General features: G+C 37.8%; 2 protein-coding genes across 5 annotated transcripts in view; one reads left to right on the forward strand and one right to left on the reverse strand.

The window, feature by feature from the left end:
- MRPL30 (mitochondrial ribosomal protein L30) overlaps positions 1 to 17245 on the forward strand; it is a 36301-nt gene that overhangs the window by 6901 nt on the left and 12155 nt on the right. The window lies entirely within an intron of this gene.
- On the reverse strand, positions 827 to 17150 carry MITD1 (microtubule interacting and trafficking domain containing 1). 4 transcript variants are annotated; one of them, XM_021671756.2, is made up of 8 exons: positions 16923 to 17011; positions 6704 to 6845; positions 5850 to 5951; positions 3720 to 3856; positions 3553 to 3639; positions 2744 to 2859; positions 1724 to 1784; positions 849 to 1643 (listed from the first exon to the last, which is right to left on the reverse strand). In XM_021671756.2, exons 3-8 carry the CDS (start codon positions 5896 to 5898, stop codon positions 1548 to 1550), a joined length of 546 nt encoding a protein of 181 aa, XP_021527431.1. In that variant the 5' UTR covers positions 5899 to 5951; positions 6704 to 6845; positions 16923 to 17011; the 3' UTR covers positions 849 to 1547. The 4 variants fall into 4 exon arrangements, with proteins under 4 accessions (XP_021527429.1, XP_012331280.1, XP_021527431.1 ...); XM_012475857.2 differs by lacking the exon at positions 6704 to 6845 and having other exon boundaries at positions 843 to 1643; positions 16923 to 17150; XM_021671757.2 differs by lacking the exon at positions 6704 to 6845 and having other exon boundaries at positions 16802 to 17150.

The raw sequence follows: 17245 nt of genomic DNA on the forward strand, positions 1-17245 counted from the left end.
AGACTCTTTTCTTTAAATATTACTGTCTTATCCAGGACTTTAATAGGAGTTGGATAAAAGTTAATTACACGGGGTTGTGGATTGCTAATTCTCCATAGTAACAGATTCATATGCTTTAGATCAGAATTGTTATTTCAACATGAAGGTAAAGAGGCCTAACACTTGTTCTCACCTTAATTAATAGCTACTCCATTTCCACATGGCATTGGGTACCAGGCAAGATAAGCTAAGATACTCCACAGAAAGGAACTTTGGATCAGGCCAACACTTGTTCAAGTGTTTTTCTGAGACCCTGAATTTCCATATGATAAAGCTTAGCAAGAATCTAAAACTTTTCAGATTCAGTATTATCAGCACCTAAACCTGAAAACATAAAAAAAAAAACTGTTTTTTTATCAGGAACTGTTGTGGAAGCCCTTCCTGTCCTTTTATGCCAGCTCTATCTTGTACCTACCAGCTGTCCCACAAAAGCAAAACAGTGTCCAAGGCTTGCACAAGACTACTCTGTCTAACTTTATACCCATGGTCTCTATCTTTGGTCCTCCACACTGTTTAACTCTGTTGAATAGTCCTCAGATGTGACATTTATATGTGCACTCTCCAATACTGAACACTGGACCTATAATTTTCCTCTTACATACGTTAGCTTAGCTTTTTCTTTAAGCTGTGGACTGCCCACTATCTCTAGCATACATCCCCTCTTCCAGCTTGTCTCCATGGAATCTAATCTGTCTCCAACCACACAACTGGCATCTGGATGAAAAGCTTACCCAGAACAGTTGATTCTCCACTGCAGAGCTTTACAAATGTGCCAGCCAAAGTGAATAAGCTGCAAAATACATTTAGATAACTGAATGGATTGATTTGCCTTTATGGAGGGCAACTGCAAGTTGGTAAATGTTTACTAAAGACAATTATCTTAGTTGTAACAAAATTAACATTTTATTTTTTTCCTGTTTATTAAACCCCAAGCCCATCTGGGTTTTGTTTGTTTGTTTGTTTGTCTGTTTTTTTCCTTTTTCTTTTTTGAGACAGGGTCTGGTTCTATCACCCAGGATAGAGCGTAGTGGTGTAATCTCAGCTCGCTGCAGCCTCAACCTACTAGGTTCAAGTGATGCTTCCGCCTCAGCCTTCCATTTGATTTTTTTTGCAGAAACAGGTTGCCCAGGCTCCATTTGTCTCTTTAAAAGCACCCTGATACATGGTATCTTTCCCTCCTGGACTCAAAACTCCCACAGGCAAAGTTAAGAACTAATTTATCTTCCTAATAGTTGCTCATAATTTGTTGACATGATCCCACAGCCAAATAACAGAAAAGCTGGTAAAATGTTTAAATTAGCTATATTACTTGAAAGAAACATTGTAAATCTACTCAGTAATGTATTTACAAAAATATTTAGGATTGTTCCCACGACTGAACAATGGATCTATAAATTAGTAGAAATATAAAAATTTATTGTTAAATTCATACATTATAAAGTCATCTGTTAAAAAAAAAATCCAATATTCACTTAAAGTAGAAATAATATAAATTAGGCTACTGCCCATCATATATTTTTTGTATGCTTCTTATGAAAAATGTCCACCGTTGTTTCATGACATGGTCTTAAATCAAAATCACAATATCCAAGAGAAAAACGACTCTAAGAAGAGAAGAAAAGAGTACCATTAAAAATGATACAAAAACAGTGCTACACATTTACTCATAAGATTAAATCCCTACCTGTGGTTTCTTAAAATAATCAAGTCCCCTTCCAATCTTAATCATCCATCCATTGTTGAACCTGTTGAAATTAGTATATAGCATTATATTCAAGACATTTAAGTCAGACTATTAATAAAGCTGCAGTGTATTAACTGTCAGCAAAATTCCCCCTAACAAAGTAAACCACTTCCACCAGTGGCATGAATTGAATCAAACCTGGAGTTCATTGTGAGCTGTGTTCACAATGAAAACAGTCATAGAAACAATCTGATTTAATTTAAAACAATTTAAAACAATTGATTTAATTATCTGATAGTTTAACAATTAAAATTTAATCTTGAATTTCAGCTTGTTGACAAAACTTTTTCATGTTCTGCTAACAAGTGGTGGCAAACTGTATTCAGGGAAACTGGTGGTGTTTCAAGAGTTCCCCTACCTAGAGATGGGGAATGTGCAGGAGAAGCTCTGGACCCTGACCTCTGCTATAGCAGCTGCATTTTCATCTGTTTTGCATATTTAGTTTGCGATTTTTTTTTTATTAAAACTGAGTTCCCTTGCTATAAACATATAACCACTGTGCTAAACAAAAGGAAGACATCACTAAAATAACTGCATATACTGTTTTTTATAGACTCAGCAAATTGTCATGCCTACTAGAATATTTAATAACCTATAAAAAGTAAAACCACATTAAGTAAATATTAAGTTCACTAAAAAATAAATTATCCTATTATCATAACACTATATATACAGTTGAGCAGACAGAAAACTATTCTCTTTCTACATGACACAGAACATATAAATATTATTCCATTAGGAAATATTAAACTCACACACAAAACACTTGGCTTAGTTTTGGACAAAGTAAGCCAACTGTTTTTTTTCTTCTCAAAAGTGAAAAGTTACTAAATGGAGTTTTATTTAAATTTTAATATTTATAAATATTAAATATTTATATGAAATTATATAAAACATTGAGACATTTTTAAAGTATATATCAAAGACTGAATAAAAATTAAAACATTATTGTAGACTAACCTAATTTCTCGGTCATGTATTGAAGAAGAGTATTGTACTTCCAACAGCACTCCATGACTCCTGAGTGACTCTTCTATTTCTTTCAGGCCCCTACTTTGCTGCACTTGCTCACTGCCCTGTTAACAGCAAAATTACGATTATCTGCCTCAGTTATTTGTTGATATCTTAAATTATCCCTAAGCTATACAATGAATATCATAGGTGGATTAAGATGGAAATGTTCTATACTAGTTTCAATCTCTATTATCTCAAAGAAGCAACCAATGTGAGAGAGTTTAAAGAGCAACTGTTTTTATCAAGATAATTGTTTTTTTTTTTCCTAATGTGAATGTAACTCCATCCTGTCTCCTTAAATGTAGTTTAGAATAGTTTGTCATCCAGGTGGAGTGGGCTTCTTTGGAAATCAATCGTAGAAATCATAATTATTTAGAAGCATTCCTATTTTAAGTCAAAACCAAGATAGAGATGCCCACTCCCATATCATGCTACTGTCCCCCAGATAAAATAATTGGCAAAGAAACAAAATTATCCATAGTGCAGACAGTGCGACTGCCTCCTAGAACACCCAAGAGTCTAAACTAACAAACTATTTCAATAAGAGCATTTAGCAAAGTGGCCAAATATAAAATCAGCATCCTAAAATCAATAACATTTTTTTTCATGACATGCTATGCATACTGTTAGATAATTAATTAATTCCCAAGGAAATAAATCTAGCTTAAGCACTGCATCTGTGTTTTCCTTGACTGGACTACATCTTGTAAGTGAATAAAGTAATTAAGACAGAGTAAGTGCTTTCAGATACCTACTTCATCCAGAGAGGTGAGAAGGTGAATAGTTTTTACTTTACATGGTCTCTTAATAAGCATCTCACAAAATCGAAGAAAGTTATACAGCTAAAAGACATTAGAATGGATTATTACTAACTTAGTACATTGAAATTAATATTTTATTACATTTTAGTATATTCACATACCTGATGAGTATGTCTAATATAAGGATCTTCTATCCAGACTTCTGTAACTGTCTCATTAAGGTATTCACGAAAAAGTGACTCATAACTGAAACCTGTTGCATTCTCTTCTATTTTAATTTGCTTGTGATATTTTCCATCTATAAAACACAAGCTTCAACAGTAAAACCAGTGACCATTTTTTACACATTTTGTATTTTATATATAGTGATTAATCAGCATCAGATACATATTAATTTTTTAATTTATTCATTGAGCAAATATTTATTGAGTGCCTACTAAATATCACACACATTGCAGGATGTTACACATGCAAAGGTATTTAAGGCAAACCACTCCATTAGTGATTTCTGCCTTCACAGAGGCTAGGCAATGGGTAAAATCCAATGAGGTTTCCTAGAACAGGTCCTTGAGCCGGATCCTATAGACAAGGCAGTTTGTTGAAGGGAGTAGTGTATGTATAAAGTTATCCGATAACTTCTTGTCACTATGGGTAGCACCACATGCTATATAACTCACTAGCGATCTGGCCCTTCTCTTCAGACTTGTTTTATTATGTCTTGCAATCTAATTACCGAAGTGAATATTAAACATGAATGCAGGGCCAGGCGCAGTGGCTCACGCCTGTAATCCCAGCATTTCTGGAGGACAAGGTGGGTAGATCATTTGAGGTCAGGAGTTTGAGTCCAGCCTGGCCAACATGGTGAAACCCCACCTCTACTAAAAATACAAAAATTAGTCGGGCGTGTTGCCGAGCACCTGTAGTCCCAGCTACTTGGGAGGCTAAGGCAGGAAAATCACTTGAACCCGAGAGGTAGAGGTTCCAGTGAGCTAAGATTGTGCCACTGCACTCCAGCCTGGGTGACAGAGTGAGAATCTGCCTCAAAAAAAAAAAAAAGAAAAGAAAAAAAACATGAATACAGTATAATATGGAGCTTTGAAGTCTTTGTTGGCACATGTAGAGTTTTAAACAGAAATTTATAGTACTTCTTAATAACCCAAGCTAAAGACTGGAATGTCACAGGATCAATAGGATAGATCTATTGCTTTTGTTAATTCAAAATGAATACTGAGTAAGTTATCGGAAACCTTCAAGGTTTAAAAACAATATGACCCCTAATGGTAGTCCCTAAATTATATGGTATCCCCTAAATTATACTATACACTTTGTTTAAAAATCAGTAGTTTGGATTCTGTTCCAAATAGTTTCACAGAGATAATGTTGGCAACAATGCCTTATTTTTTAAGCCAAGCTAGCCACACAGAGGTTAATTTAATTCCATGTATTCAAACCACAATGCTAATGGTACTATATTTCACCAATGTTTTGGAGTAAAAGTTCATTCTAAATTTCAAATTGGAGTGAAGGAAACATAATGTTATTCCCACAGAACAAAGGAGCTCAGTGGCAGTCCCCGGGGTATGTATTGATGGAGAACAGTGGGAAGAGATGTGGAAAGGGGTGTAGAAAGTATAGAGAAGAAGAACAGCTGGGGCCTGGGGGCACTGGCTTTTGAGGACAGCAGTACCTTTGGCCATAGACAAGCAGCAGTAGTGTGCACTTAGGTAAGAGTGGAAATGGCCATTTACAGACATTTGTAAACTGGATGCTTAGGAGAAGGAAACTAATAATCAATAGGGAACAATACCTACCTCACCTCTAATCATTAGGAATACTTAACTCCTGAGGTGTTTTGATTCACAACAAAATCTGAGAGAAATCCCAAGAGTTTCTTTAGCTTTTTTCATGATTTTGTTCATTTCATAAAGGGAAATATAAATAAAATACACAATTTACATTCAGTATTCCTCTGTAGTACTTCTTAACATGGGGTACACATAAGCATCATAGGGATCTGTGAACTCCTTAAAAATGGCATGTAACATTCTGCAGTATGTGTAGCTTTCATCAGATGTTCAATGGGGTTCTGACATCCCCGCCCCCAACTAAAAAAAAAAAAGATTAAAAACAACTCCTGTATGGGAGTGGAAAGGCAGAGTAAATCCTGTAAGCTCCCAGGGACGACTGGTCCAGACCACACAGAGCTCCAAAGGGCAGGAGCCAGAAACACTGGTGAATGGACGGACGGTCACTGTAGTTTACAGACGTGTTTTCTAAAACAGCCTCTTTACCCTCTTTTTCTTGGTCCAAGTACTTCTTTATGTTTTCCGCTCTGTCCATGTATTTGGAAATTCTTTCTCTGAGATTACATCTCTTAGTATTATCTTTGGTACCTATAAGTTAAAAATATATATATTATCAGGTATCAAACAGTTTATCGTTTAATTCAGGCAATATTATCAGTTTCTCAAGTTTTCTACAAATTGCCTATCCTTTAGTATGGTTTGCCAGTCAAATACACACAATAAGTTCAAATTTGTCTTGAACATACAAGACCTTCATTTTTACACTAAGCATGTGATGTAGCTTAGTTTAGGAGTGGGAACTCTTGACATTGTGTCTCATCTCTGGGACACCAAATCTGGTGGGATGAAAATGTCTTATTACATATCAAATTCATGTCTGAGCACTATTTTATCCTAATTACCCACAAGTTTGAAGCTTTAGCATAACTAAAGATAGCAAAGAATATTTATCTTCCACAAAACCAGCTTTTCTTCCAGACCTCCCCATTATAGTTAATGCACAGTCATTTTTCCAGCTACCCCAAAAGTGTTATTTTTGAATACACATGATCATAATGTTTTACCCCAACCACTCCTCCTTCCAAATCAGTCACCAAATAGCTTCTTGTTCCTTCCCTTCCTTCCTTTCGACATTGCTTATATTTTCCATAATAATTTCATTTTAATCTCATTTTAAAAAGCATTTTGAGTTAATGTTACATTTACAGAAAAGTTTCAAAAATGGCACAGATAACCTCCTTCACCTAGATTCCCCTAATGTTAACATATTACAAACCATACTATAAGTATCAGAGCTAGGAAATTAACACTGATACAATACTATGAACTCGTCTACAAACCTTATCTGAATTTCACCAATTTTCCCATTAATGAAAGTTTGTTTTCTGGTCCAGGATCTCACATTGCATTTAGTTATGTCTCCTTAGTCTCCTCCAAGCTGTGATAGTTCCTTAATCTTTCTCTGCCGTCTATGACCTTGACCTTTAAGAATAATATTGGTCAGTTATTTTTGTAAAATGTCTCTCATTTTGGATGGTCTGATGTTTTCTCATGATTAGACTTGGTTTATGCATTTTTGGTAAGAAAATCACAGAAGTGATATGCCTTGCTCAGTGGGTACATGATGTTGATATGTCTTACTACTGATGACATTAACTTTGACCACTTGGTAAAGGTGTAGTTCAGATTTCTCCACTGTAAAATCACTATTTTCTTTTTTGTAATTTGTAAGTACCTTATGGAAAGATATCCTGCTTCTCATTACTCTTTCTCCCACTAATTTTAACATCTATTGATGGTCCTTGCCTGCAACAACTGTGACTGTGATGTTTGCAAAATGGTGGTTTTCTATTTCCATCATTCCTTCTCAATCTGTTTATTCAATTAAAGAGTATGGGCTCATGAATATTTATTTTATTCTATGAGTCATAATCCAATACTACATTTTCCTGCTCAAATTGTATCAGCTTCGGCTTCAATATCTCCTTCATGTCGGTTCCTGTGTCCTTTTGTCAAGCTCCCATTGCTATTGAGTATATCCTTACATTTTGATGCAAGATTTTTTTGTTTTTGTTTTGTTTTGTTGAGACAGGGTCTGGCTCTGTCGCCCAGACTGGAGTGCAGCGGCGTGATCTCGGCTCACTGCAACCTCTACCTTCTAAGCACAAGGAATCCTCCCACCTCAGCCTCCCAAGTAGCTGAGACTACAGGCACACACTACCATGCCTGGCTAATTTTTGTATTTCTTTTCTATTTCCTGTAGAGACAGAGTATCATCATGTTGCCCAGGCAGGTCTCGAACTCCTGGGCTCAGGCAATCCACCTGCCTTGGCCTCCCAAAGTGCTGGGATTACAGGCATGAGCCACCACGCACAGCCACAAGATGTTTTAAACCAAACTTATCCAACCCTTGCATGCAGCCCAGGACAGCTTTGAACAAGGCCTAACACAAATTCGTAAACTCTATGAAAACATGAGGGGGGTGTGTGTGTGTTAGCTCATCAGCTGTCGTTTGTGTTAGTGTATTTTATATGTAGCCCACAACGATTCTTTTTCCAATGTGGCCCAGGGAAGCCAAAAGATTTGTTAAAACTCATCTTGTTTATTTTTTCCCCCAACCCTGAAATACACTTTTCCAAACAGCCTCAGTCACGTTTATTGAAGGGTGGTATTGAGAAACCAAAATGTGAGTGCCAGGTGTGTTCATTGCTACTGGGGAAGTCCCACCACTACTCCTAGACCCTCTCAGTCAATACAGCTAGGAAGTATATGTAGGCTTACTCATACATACATCTGTATTTGTTTCTATCCATCCGTATAAATATTAAAAACCATAAGTTCATGCTGATAACTTTGATTCCACAGAGCTCATTCTAGCTTCCCCCAATCCCTCTCCTGCCCAAATGAAAGCAAAACACAACCTTTCCTCAACCTTGCTAGGCTTTAAACTATGTAGTAGTCTTAGTCATTGTCCTTATCAGCTGGCAATGTCTCACACATAGACCTATCCTTCAATCGTTATGCCACATTTTCTCAGGCTTGGAACCTTACAGCCATCTTTGATTCCCATTACCCTTACTCCCATATCTAATCATATGCCAGTGCCCCCTCCTTATCTTAATATTGGTATCATCTCTCTGGTTCAATCAGGCCTTTATCACATCTCATCTTTTTTTTAAAAGGTTTTATGTAATTTTAATTGGCACATGATAATTATACATATTAATGGGGTACAATGTGATTTTTTGATACATGTAAACATTGTGTAATGATCAAATCAGGGTAATTAGCATATCTATTATCTCAAATATTTACTGTTTCTTTGTGGTAAGAACATTGAAAATCATTCTAGCTATGTTGAAACATACAACATATTATTAATTATAGTCACCCTATTGTGTAATAGGACACCAGAATTTATTCCTCCTATTTAACTGTAATTTTTTTTTTTTTTTTAGAGAGAGACAGGGTTTCACCATGTTAGCCAGGCTGGTCTCAAACTCCTGACCTCAAGTAATCTGCCCACTTCAGCCTCCCAAAGTACTGGGATTACAGGTGTGAACCACTGCACCTGGCCTCTAACTGTAATTTTATACCCTTTGACCAACCTCTCCCCATTCCTCTTACCCCCCCACAACCCTTCACAGCTTCTGGTAACCATTATTCTACTCTCTACTTCTATGATATCAACTTCTTTAGATTCCACATATGAGTGAGACCATGTGGTATTTGTCTTTCTGTGTCTGGTTTGTTTTACTTAACAATTTCCTACAAGTTCGTCCATATCTAAAATTACAGGATTTCATTTTATATGGCCGAACAGTATTCCACTATGTATATGTACCACATTTTCTTTATCCATTCATCAATTGACGGACACTTGCGTTGATTCCATATCTTGGCTATTATGAATAGTGCTGTAGTAAACATGGGAGTACAAATATCTCCTTGACATAATGATTTCATTTCCTTTGGATATATACCCAGTAATGGGATTGATGGTAGTTCTCTTTTTAGTTTTTTGAGGAATCTCCATACTGTTTTCTATATTGGCTATACTCACCTCTTATTTTGATCCCAGCAGGAGCTCCTTAATTGATCTGCTTAACTTCAGTCTCTACAGGTTAATGTCTACTTTACATCCTTGCCAAATTCAGTCCTTTATTCAAGAAATACTTATTGAGAACTAACAACATGACAGGCATTGTTTTAAGTGCTGTAGATACAGCAGTTAATAAAACAGACACAATTCTCCTCTATTGTTCAAGCAGGAAGAAATAGAACAATAAAAATAAATTGGTGAAACATGTATATTAGATTGATATAAATGCTATTAAATAAAGTAATGAAAGACAACAGGGAGTGCTGGGATGGGGTTATAATTTTACGCTGGAGATCTGGGAAGGCTTCACAAAGAAGGTGATATTTGTGTAAAGGCCTGAAGTAGGAAACAGAGTATGTCATGCAAATATTTGTGAGAAAGAGCATATTCCTGAAAGAGACCAGGCCTGAAATGCAACTCCAATTATGTTACTACTTTGTAGAAACCTTAAATGGTTTGTCCTTACCTGTGGAATGAGTTAAAATCTCCTGGTAGTCAAGGCCATCCACAATGTGACCCAAGCCCTTATCTACCTTTAAACTTTACTTCTCATTCTTTCTCTTCAGACACATGCTCAACCAAACTTAACTACTTATTTGGTAAGACAGGCAGAATTTGAAGACTCTTAGATGAATTTCTGACTTCTGAAATTCTTTTTCCTCCAAAGCACCAATCAAACTCCACCTCTAAATTTCCACCCTCACATGACCTTTAACTGTTTAAATCCTCATTGCACTTACCTATAGATATCTCTCTCCTGGCACTTATGTATTAGCGCTATTTGCATTTTGGGTCTTAACCCATCTATGTCATGTCACTGTCTCTGTAACCTCTACGGAATCAGTGAAGCACACTGGAGCAGAACTATGATTCTCCTGCTTGAGATTCCTAAAGCAGCCAAAACTTCAGCAGTGTTCTGCCTGACCAACACAGTACACCATCTCTCTTTGGTGATTCATTATACCAGTCATTGAGGCCCTGGACTCCAACTAAGACTCTACCACCTGCTCCAACGGTGACTCTACCACCTCCTAGTGGCAGAACTTGAAAGCTTACAATACTTTTTATGCTGTAAAATGAGAATACCATCAACTCCTACTTGATAGGGCAATTGGTACAAATGAAACGAGATCATGCTTTTAATGTTCTCTGCAGTGCCTGGCACTCAGCACTGAAATGTGATAGCTACGCTTATTGCTGTTGTCATCATTATCATCAAATAATGCCCCAAGCAACGTTTATAGTACTGACTAAAGCACCAAACCATGAAGGACTCCCTCTGCTGCCTCAAAGCTTCTGTAACACTTTAATTATAACAAGCTTAAACTAGAAAGCACAGAGGAAGCGATCTTAGTCCAGACCAGGAGTGCCAGGGCGTCTTATCAATTTAATACATAAATATTGAGTGTCTACTGTGAGCCAAGGTTGTACTGGATGCTAAGGATATTTGGGCATTTCTCAACATTGAATAACTACATATTAGGAAAAGTTTCACTGTCCCCTCCACAACGCTGTGCATTTTTCACAACGAACTTCATCCATTAAAGAAAAACTTTTCTTCTTCTATTGCTGTATTTTACTTTGGCTTGCTTTAAATGCAAATGTTTAAACAGAAAATTAAAAATAATCTTATAATAAAAATCCTTATTACCCATCACCTAGATTTTTAAAATTAGCATTTTTGCTCTATTTGCTTCAATTTTTAAAATTTTTTTGCTTAAGGAAAATTAACTTTTGCTTAAGGAAAATTAACTAAAGACATCATGGCATCTCTTTCCAAAACACTTTGGTCTCCATCTCTAAAAATTAAAGATAGTTTTTGAAAAAAAACCATATTGCCTAAAAAATGACATCAATCTGTTAAAGATCTAAAAGAGCCAAGAAGGCCGAATAGGAACAGCTCTGGAGTGCAGTTCCCAGCAAGAACGCAGAGGCCACCGCAGGTGATCCCCATGCAAGCAGGGTGTGGAGTGGACCTCCAGCAGTCCTACAGCAGAGGGGTCTGACTGTCAGAAGGAAAACTAAAAAACAGAAAGAAATAACTTCATCATGAACAAAAAGAACGTCCACTCAGAGACCCCATCCAAAAGTCACCAACTACAAAGACCACAGGTAGATAAATCCATAAAGATGGGAAGAAACCAGCGCAAAAAGGATGAAAACAACCAAAACCAGAATGCCTCTCCTCCTCCAACGGATCACAACTCCTCACCAACAAGGGAACAAGTCTGGATGGAGAATGAGTCTGACGAATTGACAGAAACAGGCTTCAGACAGTGGGTAATAACAAACTTCTCTGAGCTAATAGAACATATCCTATTGTAATGCAAAGAAACTAAGAACCTTGAAAAAAGGTTTGACGAAATGCTAATGAGAATAAACAGCCTAGGGAAAAATATAAATGAATTGATGGAGCTGAAAAACACAACGTGAAAACTTCACGAAGCATACACAAGTTTCAATAGCTGAATCGACCAAGCAGAAGAAAGGATATCAGAGATTGAAGATCAACTCAATTAAATAAAACAAGAAGGCAAGATTAGAGAAAAAAGAGTAAAAAGAAATGAACAAAGCCTCCAAGAAATATGGGATTATGTGAAAAGACGTAATCTGCATTTGATAGGTGTACTTGAATGTGACGGAGAGAATGAATCAAAGCTGGAAAATACTCTTCAGGATATTATCCAGGAGAACTTCCCCAACCTAGCAAGGCAGGCCAATATTCAAGTCCAGGAAATACAGAGAACACCACAGAGATATTCCTCAAGAAGACCAACCCCAAGGCACATAATCATCAGATTTACCAGGGTTGAAATGAAGGAAAAAATGCTAAGGGCAGCCAGACAGAAAGGTTGGGTTACCCACAAAGGGAGGCCCATCAGACTCACAGCGGATCTCTCGGTAGAAACCCTGCAAGCCAGAAGAGAGTGGGGGCCAATATTCAACATCCTTAAAGAAAAGAACTTTCAACCTAGAATTGCATATCCAGCCAAACTAAGCTTCATAAGTGAAGGAGAAATAAAATCCTTTACAAACAAGCTATTGCTCAGAGAGTTCATCACCATCAGGTCTGCCTTACAAGAGCTCCTGAAAGAAGCACTAAACATAGAAACGAACAACCAGTACCCATCACTCCAAAAATGTACCAAATGGTAAAGAGCATCGACACAATGAAGAAACTTCGTCAACTAACAGGCAAAACAACCAGCTGGCATCAAAATGGCAGGATCAAATTCACACATAATAATATTAACCTTAAATGTAAATGGGCTGAATGCCCCAATCAAAAGACACACACTGGCAAATTGGATAAAAAGTCAAAACCCATCAGTGTGCTGTATCCAGGAAACCCATCTCACATGCAAGGATAGACTCAAAATAAAGGGATGGAGGAAGATTTACCAAGCAAATGGAGAGCAAAAAAGAGCAGGAGTTGCAATCCTAGTCTCTGATAAAATAGACTTTAAACCAACAAAGATCAAAAGAGACACAGAAGGGCATTGCATAATGGTAAAAGGATCAATACAACAAGAAGAGCTAACGATCCTAAATATAAATGCACCCAATACAGGAGCACCCAGACACATAAAGCAAGTTCTTAATGACCTACAAAGAGACTTAGACTCCCACACAATAATAGTGGGAGACTTTAACACTCCACTGTCAATATTAGACAGATCAACAAGACAGAAAATTAACAAGGGTATCCAGGACTTGAACGCAGATCTGAACCACGCAGACCTAATAGACATTTACAGAACTCTCCACTCCAACTCCACAGAATATACATTCTTCTCAGTACCACATCACACCTACTCTAAAACTGACCACATAATTGGAAGTAAATCACTCCTCAGCAAATGCAAAAGAACAGAAATCATAACAAACAGTCTCTCAGACCAGAGTGCAATCAAATTAGAACTCTGGATTAAGAAACTAACTCAGAACCGCACAACTTCATGGAAACTGAAGTTTCAACTGGCTCTTGAATGTTGACTGGAAAAACAATGAAATGAAGGCAGAAATAAAGATGTTCTTCGAAACCAACGAGAACGAAGACACAATGTACCAGAATCTATAGGACACACTTAAAGCAGTGTCTAGAGGAAAATTTATAGCAATAAATGCCCACATGAGAAGAAAGGAAAGATCTAAAATTGACACCCTATCATCAAAATTGAAAGAGCTACAGGAGCGAGATCAAAAAAACTCAAAAGCTAGCAGAAGACAAGAAATAAGAAAGATCAGAGAAGAACTGAAGGAGAGAGACACACAAAAAAAACCATAAAAAATTAATAAATCCAGGAGCTGCCTTTTTGAAAAGATCAACAAAATAGACCACTAGCCAGATTAATAGAAAAGAAAAGAGAGAAGAATCAAATAGATGCAATAAAAAATGATAAAGGGGATATCACCACCAATTCCACAGAAATACAAACTACCCTCAGAGATTACTACAAACAACTCTATGCACATAAACCAGTAAACCTGGAAGAAATGGATAAATTCCTGGACACTTGCACCCTCCCAAGTCTAAACCAGGAAGAAGTCGAAACCCTGAATAGACCAATAACAAGGGCTGAAATTGAGGCAGCAATTAATAGCCTACCAATCAAAAAAAAAAAAAAAACCCAGGGCCAGATAGGTTCACAGCCGAATTCTACCAGACATACAAAGAGGAGCTGGTACCACTCCTTCTGAAACTATTCCAAATAATCCAAAAAGAGGGAATCCTTCCCAAATCATTTTATGAGACCAACATCATCCTGATACCAAAACCCAACAGAGACTCAATAAGAAAAGAAAACTTCAGGCCAATATCCATGATGAACGTAGATGTAAAAATCTTCAATAACATACTAGCAAATTGATTGGAACAGCACATGAAAAAGCTTATCCACCATGATCAAGTAGGCTTCATCCCGGGGATGCAAGGCTGGTTCAACATATGCAAGTCTATAAACACAATTCACCACATAAACAGAACCAAAGACAAAAAACACATGATTATCTCAGTGGATGCAGAAAAGGCCTTCAACAAAATTCAACAGCGCTTTATGCTAAAAACTCTCAAAAAACTAGGTATCGACAGAACATATCTCAAAATAATAAAAGCTATTTACAACAAACCCACAACCAATATCATACTGAATGGGCAAAAACTGGAAGCATTCCCTTTGAAATCTGGCACTAGAAAAGGATGCCCTCCCTCACCACTCCTATTCAATATAGTATTGGAAGTTCTAGCCAGAACAATCAGGCAAGAAAAAGAAATAAAGGGTATTCAATTAGGAAAGGAGGAAGTCAAATTGTCTCTATTTGCAGACAACATGATTGTATATTTAGAAGACTCCATCTTCTCAGCCCAAAATCCCCTGAAAGTGATAAGCAACTTCAGCAAAGTCTCAGGATACAAAATCAATGTGCAGAAATCACAAGCATTCCTATACACCAATAACAGACTTAAAGAGAGCCAAATCAAGAACAAACTGCCATTCACAATTGCTACAAAGAGAATAAAATTCCTAGGAATACAACTAACAAAGGATGTAAAGGACCTCTTCGAGGAGAACCAAAAACCACTGCTCAAGGAAATAAGAGAGGACACAAACAGATGGAAAAACATTCCATGCTTATGGTTATGAAGAATCAATATTGTGAAAATGTCCATACTGCCCAAAGTAATTTATAGATTCAGCGCTATCCCCATCAAGCTACCTATGACCATCTTCACAGAACTGGAAAAAGCCACCTTAAACTTCCTATGGAATCAAAAGAGAGCCTGCATAGCCAAGTCGGTTCTAAGCAAAAAGAACAAAGCTGGAGGCATCATGCTACCTGACTTCAAACTATACTACGAGGCTACAGTAATCAAAACAGCATGGTACTGGTACCAAAACAGAGATATAGACCAATGGAACAGAACAGAGGCCTTCGAAGCAACGCCACACATCTACAACCAACTGGTCTTTGACAAACCTGACAAAAACAAGCAATGGGGAAAGGATTCCCTGTTTAATAAATGGTGTTGGGAAAACTGGCTAGCCATGTGCAGAAAGGAGAAACTGGACCCCTTCCTGACACCTTACACTAAAATTAACTCCAGATGGATTAAAGACTTAAACCTAAAACCTAACACCATAAAAACCCTAGAAGATAATCTAGGCAAAACCATTCAGGACATAGGCATAAGCAAGGACTTCATGACTAAAACACCAAAAGCATTGGCAACAAAAGCCAAAATAGACAAATGGGGTCTAATTAAACTCCAGAGCTTCTGCACAGCAAAAGAAACAATCATTAGAGTGAAGTGGCAACCAACAGAATGGGAAAAAATTTTTGCAATCTACCCATCTGACAAAGGGCTGATATCCAGAATCTACAAAGAACTAAAACACATTTACAAGAAAAAAAAAACAAACCCATTCAAAAGTGAGCGAAGGATATAAACAGACATTTTTCAAAAGAAGACATACATGAGGCCAACAAACACATTAAAAAAATGCTCATCATCACTGGTCATTAGAGAAATGCAAATCAAAACCACATTGAGATAACATCTCACACCAGTTAGAATGGTAATCATTAAAAAATCTGGAGACAACAGATGCTGGAGAGGATGTGGAGAAATAGGAACACTTTAGCACTGTTGGTGGGAGTGTAAATTAGTTCAACCATTGTAGAAGACAGTGTGGCGATTCCTCAAGGATCTAGATACAGAAATACCATTTGACCCAGCAATCCCATTACTGGGTATATATCCAAAGGATTATAAATTGTTCTATTATAAAGACACATGCACACATATGTTCATTGCGGCACTGTTTACAATAGCAAAGACCTGGAACCAACCCAAATGCCCATTGATTATAGACTGGACAGGGAAAATGTGGCACATATACACCATGGAATACTACACAGCCATAAAGAATGGTGAGTTCATGTCCTTTGTAGGGACATGGATGAATCTGGAAACCATCATTCTCAGCAAACTGACACAAGAACAGAAAATCAAACACCGCATGTCCTCAGTCATAGGTGGGTGTTGAACAATGAGAACACATGGACACAGGTAGGGGGAGCATCACACACTGGGATCTGTTGGGGGGACTAGAGGAGGGACAGTGGGGCGGGTAGGGAGTTGGGGAGGGATAACATGGGGAGAAATGCCAGATATAGGTGATGGAGATGGAGGCAGCAAACCACATTGCCATGTATGTGCCTATGCAACAATCCTGCATATTCTTCACATGTACCCCAGAACCTAAAGTGCAATGAAAAATATATATACACACATAAAAAGAAAGAGACCGAGTTATCCTGTAGAATATCCCACCTTCTGCGTTTAACTGCTTCTTTGTGGTGTGGAATAATTGTTTTTAACTCATTCACTTCCCAGACACAGCAGGAACCAGCTCCTTGTCCTCAGGTCCTCCCCGCCTTGCCTCATTGCTCACCTTTCAGAACCTGCAGGAGCAGATCAATCCCCTCTTGGTAACACACCAGAGCCTGCGGATACCGCGACTCGGAATCTAGTTCTACCGCCCGCTTTAGCACAGTGACTGCAGCTGTGCTCTCCGGATCCTGCCCCAGCCCGGACTTCGCCATAATTCCAGGAACTCTCCTCCTCCTCAACCCAAGCTGAAGCTGGGCGGGTCTGCTGCGCTTCCGGGAAGTGGTCATGTGACACCCAAGCGCCTGCGCTCTCTTTCTAGGGCGTTTCCTGAGAGGGAGGGATTTCGCCGGAACAAAAGTGCTCTGGTTTGCAGGTCGCACTGAG

The sequence above is a fragment of the Aotus nancymaae genome, unplaced genomic scaffold (assembly GCF_030222135.1).
Source record: "Aotus nancymaae isolate 86718 unplaced genomic scaffold, 86718_ANA_hifiasm-v0.15.2.pri h1tg000131l, whole genome shotgun sequence".
Classification (NCBI taxonomy): domain Eukaryota; kingdom Metazoa; phylum Chordata; class Mammalia; order Primates; family Aotidae; genus Aotus; species Aotus nancymaae.